The sequence below is a fragment of the Oncorhynchus clarkii genome, chromosome 17, assembly GCF_045791955.1.
Source record: "Oncorhynchus clarkii lewisi isolate Uvic-CL-2024 chromosome 17, UVic_Ocla_1.0, whole genome shotgun sequence".
NCBI classification, from domain to species: domain Eukaryota; kingdom Metazoa; phylum Chordata; class Actinopteri; order Salmoniformes; family Salmonidae; genus Oncorhynchus; species Oncorhynchus clarkii.
In genome coordinates, this window is record NC_092163.1 from 51645836 (window position 1) to 51662969 (window position 17134).

The following is a 17134-nucleotide window of genomic DNA, read 5'->3' on the forward strand; positions in this document are numbered from 1 at the left end:
CTTTCATGGCTAGAGAGGGGGAGCAAAACACAAAGGACCAGGAAGTTAGCAAAAGAGAGGATGCAAAAGAAAAAGAGGGTCAATGTCCTTGAGTTATTTCAAAACAATTACGCCACATTCTGACCTCCTGTCTCACCCCCTCCTTTCGTCCTCCTCTCTAGCTGGCCCTGAGGAGTGACCTGCGCTTCTGAGTTTGCCCGGGAGCTCAGGCTGTATGGACACATCTACATGTACTGCTTCTGCCTCCTAATACACATTAGGTACTTATTAATATCTAAAACACCACTCCCCTTCTGTAGTAATCTCTCTCTCGATTCCATGATAAGGTCCTACCCCTTGATCTGTGTGTGTGTGTGTGTGTGTGTGTGTGTGTGTGTGTGTGTGTGTGTGTCCTCAGGGCCTACCCTATAGATCAGTATCCCTGTTGTACACGCCAAGCTGCCTCCATCATGCTCATCATCATGGATAACCTGGACCCTGTAGTTGCCCAGGTAACCACCACTCTCACATACTGCACATGGCATACAACAGTTCACTTCTCATTTCTGATTTAACTAAAACAATGTATTAATCCACCTAAATCACTCTGTCTATTGTTTCTTTATCATCTTCCTCTGCTCTGCTCTCCAGTTTCCCCAGGAGCTGGTTACCTATGTGGGGAATGGACAGGTTTTCTGTAACTGGGCCCAGGTAAGGACAGAGCACGTGAGTATGATGGTATTACAGTATGTAGATATCTGTGTGCAATAATGTGTGTGTAATTTGACTTGTACTGTGTGGAAACACATTCATTGCTATATACAGTATCTTTGTGTGTGTGTGTATGTGTGTGTGGGTAGTTCCGTCTGGTGATGCACTACCTGAGTGAGATGACATTGTCACCAATGACATGGTAACCACACATCCCTCCCTCCGTCTATCCTCCCTACTCTACAGCATTTCAATTAGATGCTGTTTTTCCGTTACCATCTAGGTTTTCCCATTTTGATTTGGAATAGTCCATGGCACCATGATTAGTCCTAACAGTCAACAGTAGAGGGCACTAGCCCCTTTGTAAACTCACATTGAAATTGTCTTAAAGGGAGACTGGGATTTTGGCAATGGAGCCATCTATCTACTTCCTCAGAGGTAGATGAACTCGTGGATATAATATTTTTGTCTCTGCGTGTAGTTTGAAGGAAGTTGCTAACTGGCGTTAGCGCAATTGATAAATAGCGTTAGCGGAATGACTGTAAGTCTATGGTAACTGCTAGCATGCTAGTAGACACCATGGACTTCCAGCCATTGTGCTAATGCTAATCAGAATTGGCTCACAAAACTACATCTAACTTCCTTGCAGAGACATAAAAATGGTATCCATGAGTTGATCTGACTCTGGAGAAGTAGTTTAATGGGCTTCATTGCCAAAATCCTGAATTAAACAATTTACCTGTTTCTCTTTCTTCTCCCTTCCCCCCTCTCTCTCTCTCTCTCCCTACCTCTGTAGCTGACAGTGCTGAATGCAGGTCTGATGAACTGAGGGGCCGGGTTTTGGTGACGTCAGAGCTGGGGGGGTGGGCATGAGCGGGGCACAGGCCAAGACTGCTGTCATCGCTGGCTGTGTGGGGGTCATTGTTGGGAAGGGGCCGTAAGTAATCATGTCACTGTTAATCTACACAATTATTTTTCAAAGTTTGTGACAAATAATATTTGAATTGATTTAGTGTTACACTCCTAATGGAAATACAATTACACCAGAGTTTACATTTACATAAAACACTGGCGACACACTGGTGTGGGGCTAAGTCTACATGGTTATGAAGAACAAAAAAGGCCATGAATGAGTTGGAGACCCCTGGTCTGGTTACGGTTAAGGTTGAGGGGGTTTCTCTCTAAACGTTGGTCTCCCCCTCCTCTCCACCAGCCTCTGTAGACAGGTAGCTGCCATCAATAAGCTGTCTGAGGCAGGGATGTTCTTCTGGGACTATGGCGACACCTTCCTCCTGGAGACCCAGAGAGAAGGTGAGTCCTACAGTTCAACCATCACCACCAAACTGAGTAGATATAAGTCATTGACACAGGGTCAGACATTATTTCACCCTCCTAATGGTTAAGGTTTGGATTGAGGGTAGGGTAATCCAAGATCTGTGGTTAATGCCAAGGAGCAATTTCTAGATCCACATACACATGCTGAAGAGTAGGCTGATCACAGCATGTCTAGTGATATCAGCAGAGTCCTCTCCAGTTTGATAACCTCTAGGTTTGTGTTCCTCTCCTTTTCTTCAGGAGCGGAGGTAGAGAAGGAGGGAGGTGGAGTGACTGAGTTCCACCACCCGTCCTACGTCCAAAACATCATGGGGTAAGTGATAGGGTGAGGGGATAGCTCAAGACAGATATAACAAAACGGATGGCACTGTGATAGGCATCCAGTTTGCTGAGTAATTGAAAGCTATTTTGTAGATGACGTCGCCAAAGTCGAGGATCAGTAGGATAAGTCAGTTTTACTAGGGTAAGTTTGGCGGCGTGAGTGAAGGAGGCTTTGTTGCGAAATAGAAAGCCGATTGCTCTTAAATGACAGATTTGAAGAATATCCACTTTGTTAGATCAGATTTGTTCAATGTGTGCCAAATATGGCGCTGAAGAACATGGCTGACGTTTTACATTCTCCCAACCAATTGTGCTATTTTGTTAGGGTTTTTTTGCATTTTTTCCCCCACATACCTGATGATAACTAACAACTGCAAGCAGACTGGTCCTTGCAGTATCGGTTAGCTGCTCAGATAGCTGATGTTTAAAGTTAGTGCCTTGTTAATTCACCAAAAGTATATTAAAGTATATATTAGGATATCAATGTGTATGGCTAAACTATTCTTCATTGTGCCAGTTAATTGAAATTAAACATGGCCAAATGCATCTGTTTAATTAGCCCTAAATGTGCAATAAAAAGTATTGTGCCCATAGCTTATTTATTGAAACGCGGGGAACTATGCTGATAAACCTATTCTTTACCATGGTATAGCCCTATTCGGACGGGTATTGCTAGAGATGTTGGGTTTGTCATTATTATCCAAGCATGTGCGTTATTCCAGAGGACAATTCACACACGATATTTTTTTCCAAACTGCCCCTTGTAATTCCTAAACGTTTTAAAATATAATTTACTTTTACGACAGAAGCCTGGAGGGTTTTATTGTAGGCATGAAGATATTTCAACGTCATAGGCTATACTGATAACTCGTGCTTGACTGCCAAATGTATAGATGTTCTCATAATATTTAAATTGATCAAGTGTGATCATAATCATTATTTTAGCGATCCATGGTTGACGAACTTCCTAATAACAATGCACCCCTTCCGGCTTGATTTGAGCTGCTGAACCCTATTTGCACCTGAGATGCATTTATGGATGAGAAAGTGAACTTTGCATTTTCACGGGGTTTAGCGGGGATGCCCTGCTTTTCGATCTATTGCCTAGGACAGAGCACTCCAACCCTGTTATTGGAGAACTACCACCCTGTGGGTTCACATCAACCTTAATCTAGCGCACTTGATTCAATAATTAGCTGGTTAGTTACAACTCGGGTTGGAGTGAAAATGTACAGGAAGGTAGCTCTCCAGGAACAAGGAGAGCCCTGACCTAGGACATCAACAGCCAGCCACCCCGCATCATCCCATGTGATCGTCAAGGCTGCATACAGCAGAAATATCACTGAAATATTCTAGTTCCAACAAATCACCTTCTAGTTGATGACCAAATAGGCTGCATAATGCTCATGCCAGTCCTCTTGAACCCACATGTAGTCTAGTAGGACTCTGCAATAATGAGGTGGTGTGTACATGTGTGCGCATCAATTTCAGCTTGTTTTCGGAGTCTTCGACTCCAACCACAGGAGTCGACTCCTTTTGACTCCAACAACAGGAGTCGACTCCTTTTGACTCCAACAACAGGAGTCGGGTCGACTCCAAAAATCCCGGAGTCCATTACTTTGACCCCCACCCGTTTCCATGGCAATTCCATTGTTGGTCGAGTTCAACTGACATCTTTACCGCATCTACAGTATGGAGTGGCCCCTGCGAAAGCAACAAACGGTTCCATGGTTACCATGCGTAAACACGCACGAGTGGATCAAGAACCAGAGTTACTCCCCAAGAGTAGACCGCCATGACAAGTCGAATGCTGAAAACAGAACTGGTGTCGCTACTTCTCAATTTACAATAGGAATACATTATATACAATATAAATCCAAAACTGTTTCATTTGACTAGGTCTAAAATCGTAGCACCCAAAAATGGATGATTTGGAGATAGAGGAACAACTGGCGCGGATTAAAAAGAGAGATTTATTGCAGACATATTTCTACAAAATGGCAAGCAGAGTGTTCGGTCCCGCTAAAACACGGGACAGGGTTTTCATCGCGCCACCGATGCCCAAACGGCCCGTTTGCACGTCGAAGCCTGAAAGCCAAGTGCTGACAAAATGCCGATATGGGTCAGTGGCGGCCATGGTGCCAGGAACAGGGGACAGAGTCAGTGGTGCTCCAATTACAGTGATGCCTTTGGAAGTTAATGACGCGAAGCACCAAGACTGGGTTAACCAAAGGAGGTCTTTTCGTCGACAGTTCGATAGTCTCGGAGACTTGTCGAAGTGGGTTAACAGCAAGCCGACGGTGACCGAGCTGGAGATGTTGGTTGTGGAAAGAGAGAAAAAGAAGCAGAGAACTCCCTCACCTGTCCTGGGTTTTACTTTGACACCCCCTGAGGCTCTTAAGGTAACACCAGTGAGCAAAATTATGTTGAAAAAAATGTATTGTAGAAAATGATGTTGAAAAAAATGTATTGTAGACATTTCCAGGCGTTGAAATCAGGTTCATTTTCGGTTCTAAATTAAAGTTGAATAGACCTTTAAAATGTTAATTTTTTTTGTTTCTATGGCCAAATTTCAACTATACTTTCGTTCACTTATATATAGAAAGCATTATCACATGATGTTTTATTCTAATTGGAGCCAACTGAAGATTGCATTATGGAATATTTATTATTCCTCCCATTGTGTTTTTCAAAAAGCATTAGAAGTGTCAAGTTTTCAGACCAACAAAAAAACAACAACAGAACACAAACTACAATAACACTCTTTTACAGTCTTGCTAAGACTGTGATATGTGGTTGTTTATCTGCCTTAATTGAATGCACTGGCGGTAAGTACTCTGACTAAGAGCATCTGCTAAAAGACCAAAATGTAAATGTAAAAAATAAAGACTTGCAAAGCATGCAGGGTATTATTATAATGACATCCGCCCCCAAACAAGACCACATTTAGTTTTTTCTGACCGGACCAAATCATAGACATCTACGTGTTAATGGAGTTAAGTTTAATGATGTATAATGGCGCCGGAGGGGATGGCTTCAGTTTTAACTGCTCCTAACCAACTGTGCTATTTGTTAGTTTTTTCACAATATTTGTCAATTATTTTATATATAATGTTGCTGCTACCTTCTCTTATGACCGGAAATAGCTTCTGGATATCAGAACAACGATTACTCACCTCAAACTAGACAGAGTGTTTCTTTAATGAGTCCGATGCAGAAGATGTTTTGGTTCCCCGAGACCAGGCCCAAATCCCTGTCATTCGCGTGAAGAAAAGACGGAAATACAGGGGGCGGAGATTGGGGTGCCTTGTGAGAATTCATCGCCCCGAGTGGGTAACCCGCCTCTACCATCTGTTCTATTGGCCAACGTCCAATCACTGGAAAATAAACTTGATGATGTCATTTCAAGATTATCCTACCAACAGGACATTAAAAACGGTATTATTTTATGTTTCGTCGAGTCGTGGCTGAACGACTATATGGATAATATAGAGCTGGCTGGGTTTTCTGTGCATCAGCAGGACAGAAGCCTTTGTGTTCAACCTCTCCCTGACCGAGTCTGTAATACCTACGTGTTTCAAGCAGACCCCCATAGTCCCTGTGCCCAAGAAAGCGAAGGTAACCTGGCTAAATAACTACTGCCCCGTAGCACTCGCGTCGGTAGCCATGAAGTGCTTTGAAAGGCTGGTCATGACTCACATCAACACCATCATCCCGGAAACCCTAGACCCACTCCAATTCACATACCGGCCCAACAGATCCACAGATGACGCAATCTCATTCGCACTCCACATTGATTTTTCCCCACATGGACAAAAGCAACACCTATGTGAGAATGCTGATCATTGACTACAGCTCAGCGTTCATCATCATAGTGCCCACAAAGCTCATCACTAAGCTAAGGATCCTGGGACCCAACACCTCCCTCTGCAACTGGATCCTGTACTTCCTGACGGGCCACCCCAGGTGGTAAGGGTAGGCAACAACACATTTGCCATGCTGATCCTCAACACTGGGGCACCTCAGCGGTGTGTGCTTACTCCCCTCCTGTACTCCCTGTTCACCAACGACTACATGGCCAAGCACGACTCCAACACCATCATTAAGTTTGCTGACTACACAACAGCGGTAGGCCGGATCACCGACAGCGATGAGACAGTATATATGGAGGAGGTCAGAGACCTGGCAGTGTGGTGCCAGAACAACAACCTTTCCTTCAACGTGAGCAAGACAAAGGAGCTGATCTGGACTACAGGAAAAGGAGGGCCGAACAGGCCACCATTAACATCGACGGGGCTGTAGTGGAGCGGGTTGAGAATTTCTAGTCCCTTGGTGTCCACATCACTAACAAACTATCATGGTCCAAACACACCAAGACAGTGAAGAGGGCACGACAACACATTTTTCCCCCCAGGAGAAAATATTTGGCATGGGTCCCCAGATCCTCAAAAAGTTGAACAGCTGCAGCATCGACAGCATCCTGACCAGTTCAATCACCGCCTGGTATGGCAACTGCTGGGCATCCGACCGTAAGGCGCACCACTGGGGCCAAGCTTCCTTCCATCCAGGACCTACTGTATATATTAGGCGATGTCAGAGGAAGGCCCCAAAAATTGTCATAGACTCCAGTCACCCAAGTCATAGACTGTTCTCTCTGCTACCGCACGGCAAGCGGTACCGGATCGCCAAGTCTAGGTCCAAAAGGCTCCTGAACATCTTCTACTGCCAAGCCATAAGACTGCTAAAGTGGCCACCCGGACAATCTACATTGACAACCACTCCCCTCCTTTGTTTTTACGCCGCGACTCGCTCGCTGTTTATTATCTATGCATAGTCACTTTACCCCTACCTATGTACAAATTACCATGACTAACCTGTACCCCCGCACATTGACTCGGTAATGGTACCCCTTGTATATATTGTTATTTTGTGTTAGTTTTTATTTTATTTTTGACTTTAGTAAATACTTTATTCACTATTTCTTGAGCTGCATTGTTGGTTAAGGGCTTGTAAGTAAACATTTCACGTTAAGGTCTACACCTGTTGTATTTGGAGCATGTGACAAATAAAATGTGATTTTATTTTATTTACAAGTTTGTACAGCACCATACAGCACAGTACAGTAGAGCATATCAGAGTTTAGTTCACTATGGTAGAGTAGAATAGAGTTCAGTACAATATAGTTCTTTACACTGTACTTTACTGTGCTCTGCTGACCTCTACTGTAATCTACTATGCTGTATTCTACTGTACTGAACTATATGTTCACTGGGAAATCATCAATGAGTGATGCCTACATGGCTCATAGACCCCATTATGTTACTTGTCTTAATCACCTTTCTCTATCCCTTCTCCAGGCCAGAACACGTGCCAGCCCGACCCGTCCTTCTCGGCGTGCTAATGTGCCTCGCACACACGCAGCCCGGTCCCAACTGCGCGAGGTAAAGGAGGTAAGGAGGTACCTCCGCACTCACAAGCTCCGACCCTCTGAACTGGCTAAGAGGCTTGACAAACATGGCACGGGACGCATCAGTCGGAATGACCTCCGAGCTGTGTTTGAGAAGGTAGTGATCCTATAAATAATATAATACATAATAATATATTACATAATAAAATAATGTAATAATACATGGCAATCCGTGTGAGTGTAGGCCTATGTGTGTGTTTATTGATATTGATGCATCTCCATCAGGAGGGCCTCCCTGTGGTGCCAGAGCATCTGGATGACCTGGTGTCCACTCTTAGCGGCATGGAAGGGGACACAGTGACAGTGAAGGACTTGGCGGAGGGCATCAAAGCCTGGAGCCTAGAGAGGGAGAAGGAGGAGAGTACCAGCTGGGGCCGCAGGGGCCTGACAGAGAGAGGAGAGCTAGAGCTGGAGAAAGGATGCAACAGGGAAATAGAGAGAGTGAGGTGCAGGGAGCAGCGGTCTCCGAGCATACTAGGTTAGTAAAGATGGAGACATGATCCTCTCAGCTCATCACCCAATCAGCATTGTGTAGCATTGTTAAGTTGTATGATGTGATTAAATGGATACAAATGCAGTGCTAGAAAGACCTCCCATTGCCTTGTCTCCTCTCCCCTCCCCTCCCTCCTATCCCCTCTTCTCCTCTCAGCACGGAGGCCAGTGTGGAGCCGTGGTCTTAAGCGTGGGTCGGGGAGGCATGGTGCCCAGCTCCTGCTCCTCCCCAGTCCTGAGCTGTGCCTGCAGACTCCCCTGTCTCTAGAGGAGCAGCAGGAGCAGGCCCTTATCCAGCAGCACCGCCGCAACAGGAACAAGGTGAGGGCAGGACCAACACAATCAAATCCTACAGGCAGGACACCTCCTGTCCAGAGACAACTGTCATTACAGTTGGGCCGGGGCGGCGGCGGCGTATCCTAGTGGTTAGAGCGTTGGACTAGTAACCGAAAGGTTGCAAGTTCAAATCCCCGAGCTGACAAGGTCTGTTGTTCTGCCTCTGAACAAGGCAGTTAACCCACTGTTCCTAGGTTGTCATTGAAAAAAATAATTTGTTCTTAACCGACTTGCCTAGTTAAATTAAATAAATAAAGGTAAACAGAGCATCTCTCTGTTTCTCATTCTCTGACCTGGTCTGTAGGAGGGCATGCAGGATGAGGAGGTGCTGGCCATCATGAGGACAGTGTGTACAGGGAACACCACCCAGGACGCCCACTCCCACCCCTCCTCTCTGGGAGGAGACACGGCCCGAGCGTTGGACAAGTTCAGGAGACAGTGTCTGGGGGAGTACCTGGACTCACTGGACCAGTGTCACACAAAGGGGGTCGCAGTCAACCAGGCCACACTGGAGAGAGGTGAGACCCATAGAAAAACACACATACAGCAAATATGACAAACACAGTACACCCAAGCACATAGCCACAGGAGGTTTAGTTGGGTGTGCTGGATGGGGGTAATCACATTTGCATGGTGGCATACAGTTGAGCAGACACGTTTTTAGGATTTACACATTTAACATTTTTTTAGCAGGGTTTGGAAAACAAATGGACCATGCAATTCTACGTCATTTACATGATAGACATTAGCACAAATTGGCCAAAATAATACTTTGTTTCATTATTATTATTATTTTATTGAAGTCGGAAGTTTACATACACCTTAGCCAAATACATTTAAACTCAGTTTTTCACAATTCCTGACATTTAATTATATAAACAATTCCCTGTCTTAGGTCAGTTAGGATCACCACTTTATTTTAAGAATGTGAAATGTCAGAATAAAAGTAGAGAATTGTTTATTTCGGCTTTTATTTCTTTCATCACATTCCCAGTGGGTTAGAAGTTTACATACTCTCAATTAGTTTGGTAGCATTGCCTTTAAATTGTTTAACTTGGGTAAAACGTTTCGGGAAGCCTTCCACAAGTTTCCCACAATATATTGGGTGAATTTTGGCCCATTCCCTCTGACAGAGCTGGTGTAAATGAGTCAGGTTTGTAGGCCTCCTTGCTCGCACACGCTTTTTCAGTTATGCCCACATATTTTCTATATGATTGAGGTCAGGGCTTTGTGATGGCCACTCCAATATCTTGACTTTGTTGTCCTTTGCGTCATTGTCCATTTGGAAGACCTATTTGCGACCAAGCTTTAACTTCCTGACTGATGTCTTGAGATGTTACTTCAATATATCCACATCATTTTCCTACCTCATGGCGGTATGTATTTTGTGAAGTGCACCAGTCCCTCCCCAACAACATGATGCTGCCACCCCCGTGCTGCACGGTTGGGATGGTGTTCTTCGGCTTGCAAGCGTGCCCCTTTTTCCTACAAACATAACGATGGTCATTATGGCTAAACAGTTCTATTTTTGATTCATCAGACCGGAGGACATTTCTCCAAAAAGTATGATCTTTGTCCCCGTGTGCAGTTGCAAACCGTAGTCTGGCTTTTTTTATGCCGGTTTTGGAGCAGTGGCTTCTTCCTTGCTGAGCGGCCTTTCAGGTTATGTCGATATAGGACTCGTTTTACTGTGGATATAGATACCTTTGTACCGGTTTCCTCCAGCATCTTCACAAGGTCCTTTGCTGTTGTTCTGGGATTGATTTGCACTTTTCGCACCAAAGTATGTTCATCTCTAGGAGACAGAACGCATCTCCTTCCTGAGCGGTAGTTTGGTCCCATGGTGTTTATACTTGCGTACTATTGTTTGTACAGATTAAGGGGGTACCTTCAGGCATTTGGAAATTGCTCCCAAGGATGAACCAAACTTGTGGAGGTTTCTTTTGATTTTGTCATGATGTCAAGCAAAGAGGCGCGGAGTTTGAAGGTAGGCCTTGAAATACATCCACAGGTACACCTCCAATTGACTCAAATGATGTCAATTAGCCTATCAGAAGCTTCTTAAGCCATGACATAATTTTCTGGAATTTTCCAAGCTGTTTAAAGGTACAGTCAACTTTGTGTATGTAAACTTCTGACCCACTGGAATTGTGATACAGTGAATTCTAAGTGAAATAATCTGTCTGTAAACAATTGTTGGAAAAATGACTTGTGTCATGCACAAAGTAGATGTCCTAAACGACTTGCCAAAACTATAGTTTCTTAAAAGAAATTTGTGGAGGGGTCAAAAAACGAGTATTAATGACTCCAACCTAAGTGTATGTAAACGTCTTGACTTCAACTGAATCTAAACCAGTTCTTTAAATATGCTAAATGTGTTTTGTTTCATTCTGTAGAGAAATTTAGGTTGGCTAAATTAAGTTTGATCTGTCTTTTTAATTATGTGCTCAGTATTTATTTTAAGATAGGTACTGTATAAGTAGGCCTTTTGTTAAATACATATAATTAGTCTATTGCTGTCATTTGTTGGCTAAGTTAGGCACTAGCCTTTCTTGGTAATTGCTGCAATATAGCCTGTTCAAAACTTTTGTGAAGGTTTAAGCCCAGTTCCAAGTGTTTTGCTTCATTCTGTTGACCCATTTTCTTTGGGCAAATTAAGTTCCAACTGTAATGTTGTGTTTGCTGCGATTTCATATCCTTCTCGTATTTTAATATAAACAATGGCTTGACTGACTTTTGATATTACCCTAATAAATTTGAGGAACTTTTGTGAAGGTTTGGTGTGGTGGGTCTATTAGCGTATACTGCAGCCTATGATATGAAGGTAGAGCACACCCGCTTTCCAACTGACTCCGACAGTTGAACTTGAGGTGACAAATAATGTTTAGGCCTACCAGAGTTACTCCTACAATCTAACAATATAATGCTTGTCTTTATAAAAAAAGATTCTGATTGAAAATGTATGAATTCATCTCCTTCTGTATGCCTATATCTGTATAGCAGACGCAGTAGCCCATCTGACAAGGATAAAGAAATGCATGTTGGTGTCGTAGCATGCAGCTGGCATATCTCTCTCTGGGGCTAGGCCTAAGCTGGGTTCTCTTCCTTTATTTTCATTTTGTAAATATGAATATCATACAGTAGACACCTAAGCATAGCAGTCCATTTAAATGTTGAGCTCGATGTGATTTAGTCCTCCAACCGCTAGAGTGTCCGAAGTTAGAGGGTGTCCAAAGTTAGGGGGTGTCCAAAGTTAGGGGGTGTCCGATGTTAGTGGGTGTCCGATGCTGGGGGGAAATTAGCTATACAGGCCTATGCATGCAATGCCCTGATGCATTTATTGCCCAAATCTCTGACAGCTGAACCGTGAGGTGGACAATTATTTGTTTTTGGAAAGTAAAAACAATATAACAATAGGCTATAAAGTTTTGCATATGCTACACAAGGAATAGTGTTTTTGTAATTTGTTATAGGCTGTTTTTAAGGAATGTAAATGTGGCTCATTTGGCCAATATCCCTGGTTTATTGATGGTGCTGGCTGCGTGGCTGGACTCACTAATGGGTTATGCACCCAATGCATATGGATGACCAGAACATTTCTCAAATGTCAGATGATAAATAAAAATCTTCCCAGTCACTTGTCCAGAGCCAAATTTTCCTAACAAAAACCCTGATATATATAGCATACACTGAGTGTACAAAACATTACGAACACCTGCTCTCCATGACAGACTGATCGGGTGAAAGCTAGAATCCCTTATTGATGTCACTTGTTAAATCCACTTCAATTAGTGTAGATAAAGGGGAGACAGGTTAAATAGGGATTTTTAAGCCTTGAGACAATTGAGACATGGATTGTGTATACAGTGCCTTGCGAAAGTATTCGGCCCCCTTGAACTTTGCGACCTTTTGCCACATTTCAGGCTTCAAACATAAAGATATACAACTGTATTTTTTTGTGAAGAATCAACAACAAGTGGGACACAATCATGAAGTGGAACGACATTTATTGGATATTTCAAACTTTTTTAACAAATCAAAAACTGAAAAATTGGGCGTGCAAAATTATTCAGCCCCTTTACTTTCAGTGCAGCAAACTCTCTCCAGAAGTTCAGTGAGGATCGCTGAATGATCCAATGTTGACCTAAATGACTAATGATGATAAATACAATCCATCTGTGTGTAATCAAGTCTCCGTATAAATGCACCTGCACTGTGATAGTCTCAGAGGTCCGTTAAAAGCGCAGAGAGCATCATGAAGAACAAGGAACACACCAGGCAGGTCCGAGATACTGTTGTGAAGAAGTTTAAAGCCGTATTTGGATACAAAAAGATTTCCCAAGCTTTAAACATCCCAAGGAGCACTGTGCAAGCGATAATATTGAAATGGAAGGAGTATCAGACCACTGCAAATCTACCAAGACCTGGCCGTCCCTCTAAACTTTCAGCTCATACAAGGAGAAGACTGATCAGAGATGCAGCCAAGAGGCCCATGATCACTCTGGATGAACTGCAGAGATCTACAGCTGAGGTGGGAGACTCTGTCCATAGGACAACAATCAGTCGTATATTGCACAAATCTGGCCTTTATGGAAGAGTGGCAAGAAGAAAGCCATTTCTTAAAGATATCCATAAAAAGTGTCATTTAAAGTTTGCCACAAGCCACCTGGGAGACACACCAAACATGTGGAAGAAGGTGCTCTGGTCAGATGAAACCAAAATTGAACTTTTTGGCAACAATGCAAAACGTTATGTTTGGCGTAAAAGCAACACAGCTGAACACACCATCCCCACTGTCAAACATGGTGGTGGCAGCATCATGGTTTGGGCCTGCTTTTCTTCAGCAGGGACAGGGAAGATGGTTAAAATTGATTTTTGATTTGTTAAAAAAGTTTGAAATATCCAATAAATGTCGTTCCACTTCATGATTGTGTCCCACTTGTTGATTCTTCACAAAAAAATACAGTTTTATATCTTTATGTTTGAAGCCTGAAATGTGGCAAAAGGTCGCAAAGTTCAAGGGGGCCGAATACTTTCGCAAGGCACTGTATGTGCCATTCAGAAGGTGAATTGGCAAGACAAAAGATTTAAGTGCCTTTGAACCTGGTATGGTAGTTGGTGCCAGGCGCACCGGTTTTTGTCAAGAACTGCAACATTGAGGCCTCCCGGGTTGCGCAGTGGTTAAGGGCGCTGTACTGCAGCGCCAGCTGTGCCATCAGAGTCCCAGAGTCCCCGACACATTGGTGCGGCTGGCTTCCGGGTTGGATGCGCGCTGTGTTAAGAAGCAGTACGGCTGGTTGGGTTGTGTATCGGAGGACACATGACATTCAGCCTTCGTCTCTCCCGAGCCCGTACGGGAGTTGTAGCAATGAGACAAGATAGTAGCTACTACAACAATTGGATACCACGAAATTGGGGAGAAAAAAGGGTAAAAAAAAATAAATATATATATAAAAAAATATTTAAAAAAAAAAAAAAATTTAAGAACTGCAACATTGCTTAGTTTTTTACGTTCAACAGTTTCCGTGTGTATCAAGCAGAGGCTGGTGGGAAGGAGAGATAGGAGGACAGGCTCATTGTAATGGCTGAATGGAATTAATGGACAAGAGTCAAACGTGGTTTCCATATGTTTGATTTGTTTGATAAAGTTCCATTGATTCCATTCCAGCCATTACATTGAGCCCATCCTCCTATAGCTCCTCACACCAGCCTCCTCTGGTGTCAAGAATGGTCCATCACCCGAAAGGACATTCAGCAAACTTGACACAACTGTGGGAAGCATTGGCGTCAACACGGGCCAGCATCCCTGTGGAACGCTTTTGACACCTAGAGTCAATACCCTCACAAATGGAGGCTGTTCTGAGGGCAACTCAATATTAGGAAGGTGTTCCTAATGTTTGGTATACTCAGTGTATAGTATAGGCTACAAAATACATTTTCCAGTGACACTGACTCACCCAATGATGAAGATGAAGCATAGAGTACTCACCGGTGATGTGCTCATGCGGCAGGGTAGCCTAGTGGTTAGTGTTGGACTAGTAACCGGAAGGTTGCAAGTTCAAATCCCCGAGCTGACATGGTACAAATCTGTAATTCTGCCCCTGAACAGGCAGTTAACCCACTGTTCCTAGGCCGTCATTGAAAATAATAATTTGTTCTTAACTGACTTGCCTAGTTAAATAAAGGTAAAAAAATATATATATATATTTGAAGATAAGCTACTTTGAAAATCAGTGCAGTTCACTCAGAATTGCTCCAAAGTTGTTGAGAATTATTTTTTGCTTCTACAGACAGATTAGTCTTCCCTTTTTAAACTGACAGCCGCAACCATAGAAATATAACCAATAGATGGCAGTTCCCATTCAAGTCAGGACTGGCAGCCAATGCTAGTGTAGCCATGAGTTTAACAGTCAAAGTGCCAGGATTAGAGGTTCCAAAATCCTTCTATGGATTATCCTGTATCTATGGCCACAATGCAATGTTCTATATTTGCCGCGCATGCTGCCCTAATTGCGGCTTTCCCGACTAAGTGTTTGTGATAAAACTTAATCCACAGCAATTTGTTTTAGAAGCTATTGATCCTCTGTAGATAAATGATGCTCTCTGGTGTAGTATTTTGAATTGCTTAATTTATGTCTGTTCAGGCAGGAGTAATATAACTTTTGGGGGAAATTGTTTTTTTATTGCCTAATTTTGGCAAAATGATTTATATTTATCAGGGGGTGCTGCAGCACCCACAGCACCCCAAATACCTTGAGGCAGGCATTAGGTAAATATATCCCTTTGACTTTACATACAAAAACAATTCCAGATGATGTTGACACCTTTTCTATTCTAATCACATGACCTTATGTGACAAGTACCCTTCATTACTGATGAATAGCACTTTAAAGCACCTTGATTGTAGGTGTGTGTCCTGCTCCTCCTCAGTTCTGCTGCATCCAGGGGACCATGTCCTAAAGGGTCCAGAGAGTCTCTTGCTGAGGCAGGCAGGAACCAATCCCATGCCGGGGTGTGGGGGCCGTCTGAGGACCTGGATCGGTTACAGCAGCAGTACCCCGCGGGGGGGCGAGGAGAAGGAGGAAGAGGAGCATGGCCTGGAGGAAGAGGCCGCTCTACACAAAGTCTGCAAGGATACGTGAGTATTTATGTCATCAACCGCAGATAGATGATCAAATTGACCACACAGTGACAGTCAAATCAAGCAGAGAATAGTGATTTAAGTTTGTTTTATATCACATGCAGTTCTGACAGTGAGGGAGAAGTCTACAGCTCTGACATTCCCTGTGGTGTTTTCTGCCTTCTCCCCCAGGCCTTTGTACCCCTCCCATAGGTCTGTACGTCGGGGACCCAAGATGATGACCCTGTCCACAGGTCGAGCTGAGGTAGGACACAAGACAGAGTGCAGGCTGACCAGGGAGGAGTATACCCACATGACCAGGTGAGGAGGAAGTGACATAAGTGTTATTATAGTAAGCAGCCACACTCTTAGAAAAAAAGGTGCTAAGTGGAACCATACAGCATTCTTCGGTTTGTCCCCACAGGGTAACCCTTTTTTGTGCTGGGTAGAACCCTTTGCAGAGGGTTCTATCTAGAACCCTCTATGTATATGGTTCTACCAAAAAACATTTTATCATCTAAAGGTTCTTCCTAGAATCGTCTATGAAGGGTTTTACTGAGAACCCTTTTATCTTTGGAGGGTTCTTCCTAGAACTCTCTATGAACGGTTCCACCAGCCTTATTAGCCTTTTAAAATAAAATTATTTTTGACAATATATTCCATATATCATAAGACATTTTTTTGAGGGCTTAGTTATACCCTAACACAGTGGTGTTAGGAATCTCCTGGTTTACAGGCCACATCAGGCCTGCAAGTCACATTGTCACATTATGTCACATTATCAAGTCGCATTATGCATTATATAGTGTGTATGTTCTGTTTGTTTGGAGCAGCAACATGAGGGAGCCATCCAGCCGTAGAGCCGACCCTAACGCGTTCTGGACTGGTCAGGACAACCATGTGAGACTCTACCTGCCCAGAGTGGGCCTGTCTCCTGAGGGGGTCCTCTTTGAGCACATCATCCGCTCTCCCGCCCCAAGCCCCGGCAGCTGGCCTGTCAACGACAGGGGCTACTTCACCTCTGGAGACATAGATGGACACAAGGCCTACACCCTGTAGAGCACTTTACGCCATGCTCCAGATACAATATTGTACTTTCATGTGGGAGTTCAAAGACTTTTTGCTGTTAGATTATGGTTACAGTCTTATCCAAGGGTCTCCTCTTCATTTCACGAGGCTATTTTTAATTGAGATTATTTTGTCTTTGAAGCTAATAAAGACTATAATATAAAGTGAATGTCCAGTCAGAGGAGTATCCTTTTAGGTGAGTAGTTTTAATGACGATCTCTCAAGACTGTCCCGAAGAAAACCCACATACTGCTTTATGGCATACAGTCACATTGTCGTGCACACTATGACATCTCCCCTTTTAA

The 17134-nt window shown here is 43.6% G+C and overlaps 1 protein-coding gene across 1 annotated transcript; it reads left to right on the plus strand.

Annotated features, from left to right (window-relative positions):
- The first annotated feature begins 4268 nt into the window (after nt 1-4268).
- LOC139369809 (EF-hand calcium binding domain 12) lies at nt 4269-16821 on the plus strand. Its single transcript, XM_071109084.1, has 8 exons — nt 4269-4748; nt 7704-7910; nt 8039-8291; nt 8463-8626; nt 8946-9159; nt 15572-15779; nt 15954-16082; nt 16595-16821. The coding sequence occupies exons 1-8, from the start codon at nt 4269-4271 to the stop codon at nt 16818-16820; spliced, it is 1881 nt and encodes a 626-aa protein (XP_070965185.1). The 3' UTR covers nt 16821.
- Nucleotides 16822-17134: the final 313 nt, after the last annotated feature.

Excerpts from the sequence above, each read along its gene's own strand:
- LOC139369809 (XM_071109084.1), top strand. The coding sequence starts at position 4,269 with ATGGATGATTTGGAGATAGAGGAACAACTGGCGCGGATTAAAAAGAGA. Across the intron at positions 9,160-15,571 it reads CCAGGCCACACTGGAGAGAG|TTCTGCTGCATCCAGGGGAC; the intron begins GTGAGACCCATA and ends GCTCCTCCTCAG. Across the intron at positions 16,083-16,594 it reads GAGTATACCCACATGACCAG|CAACATGAGGGAGCCATCCA; the intron begins GTGAGGAGGAAG and ends TGTTTGGAGCAG.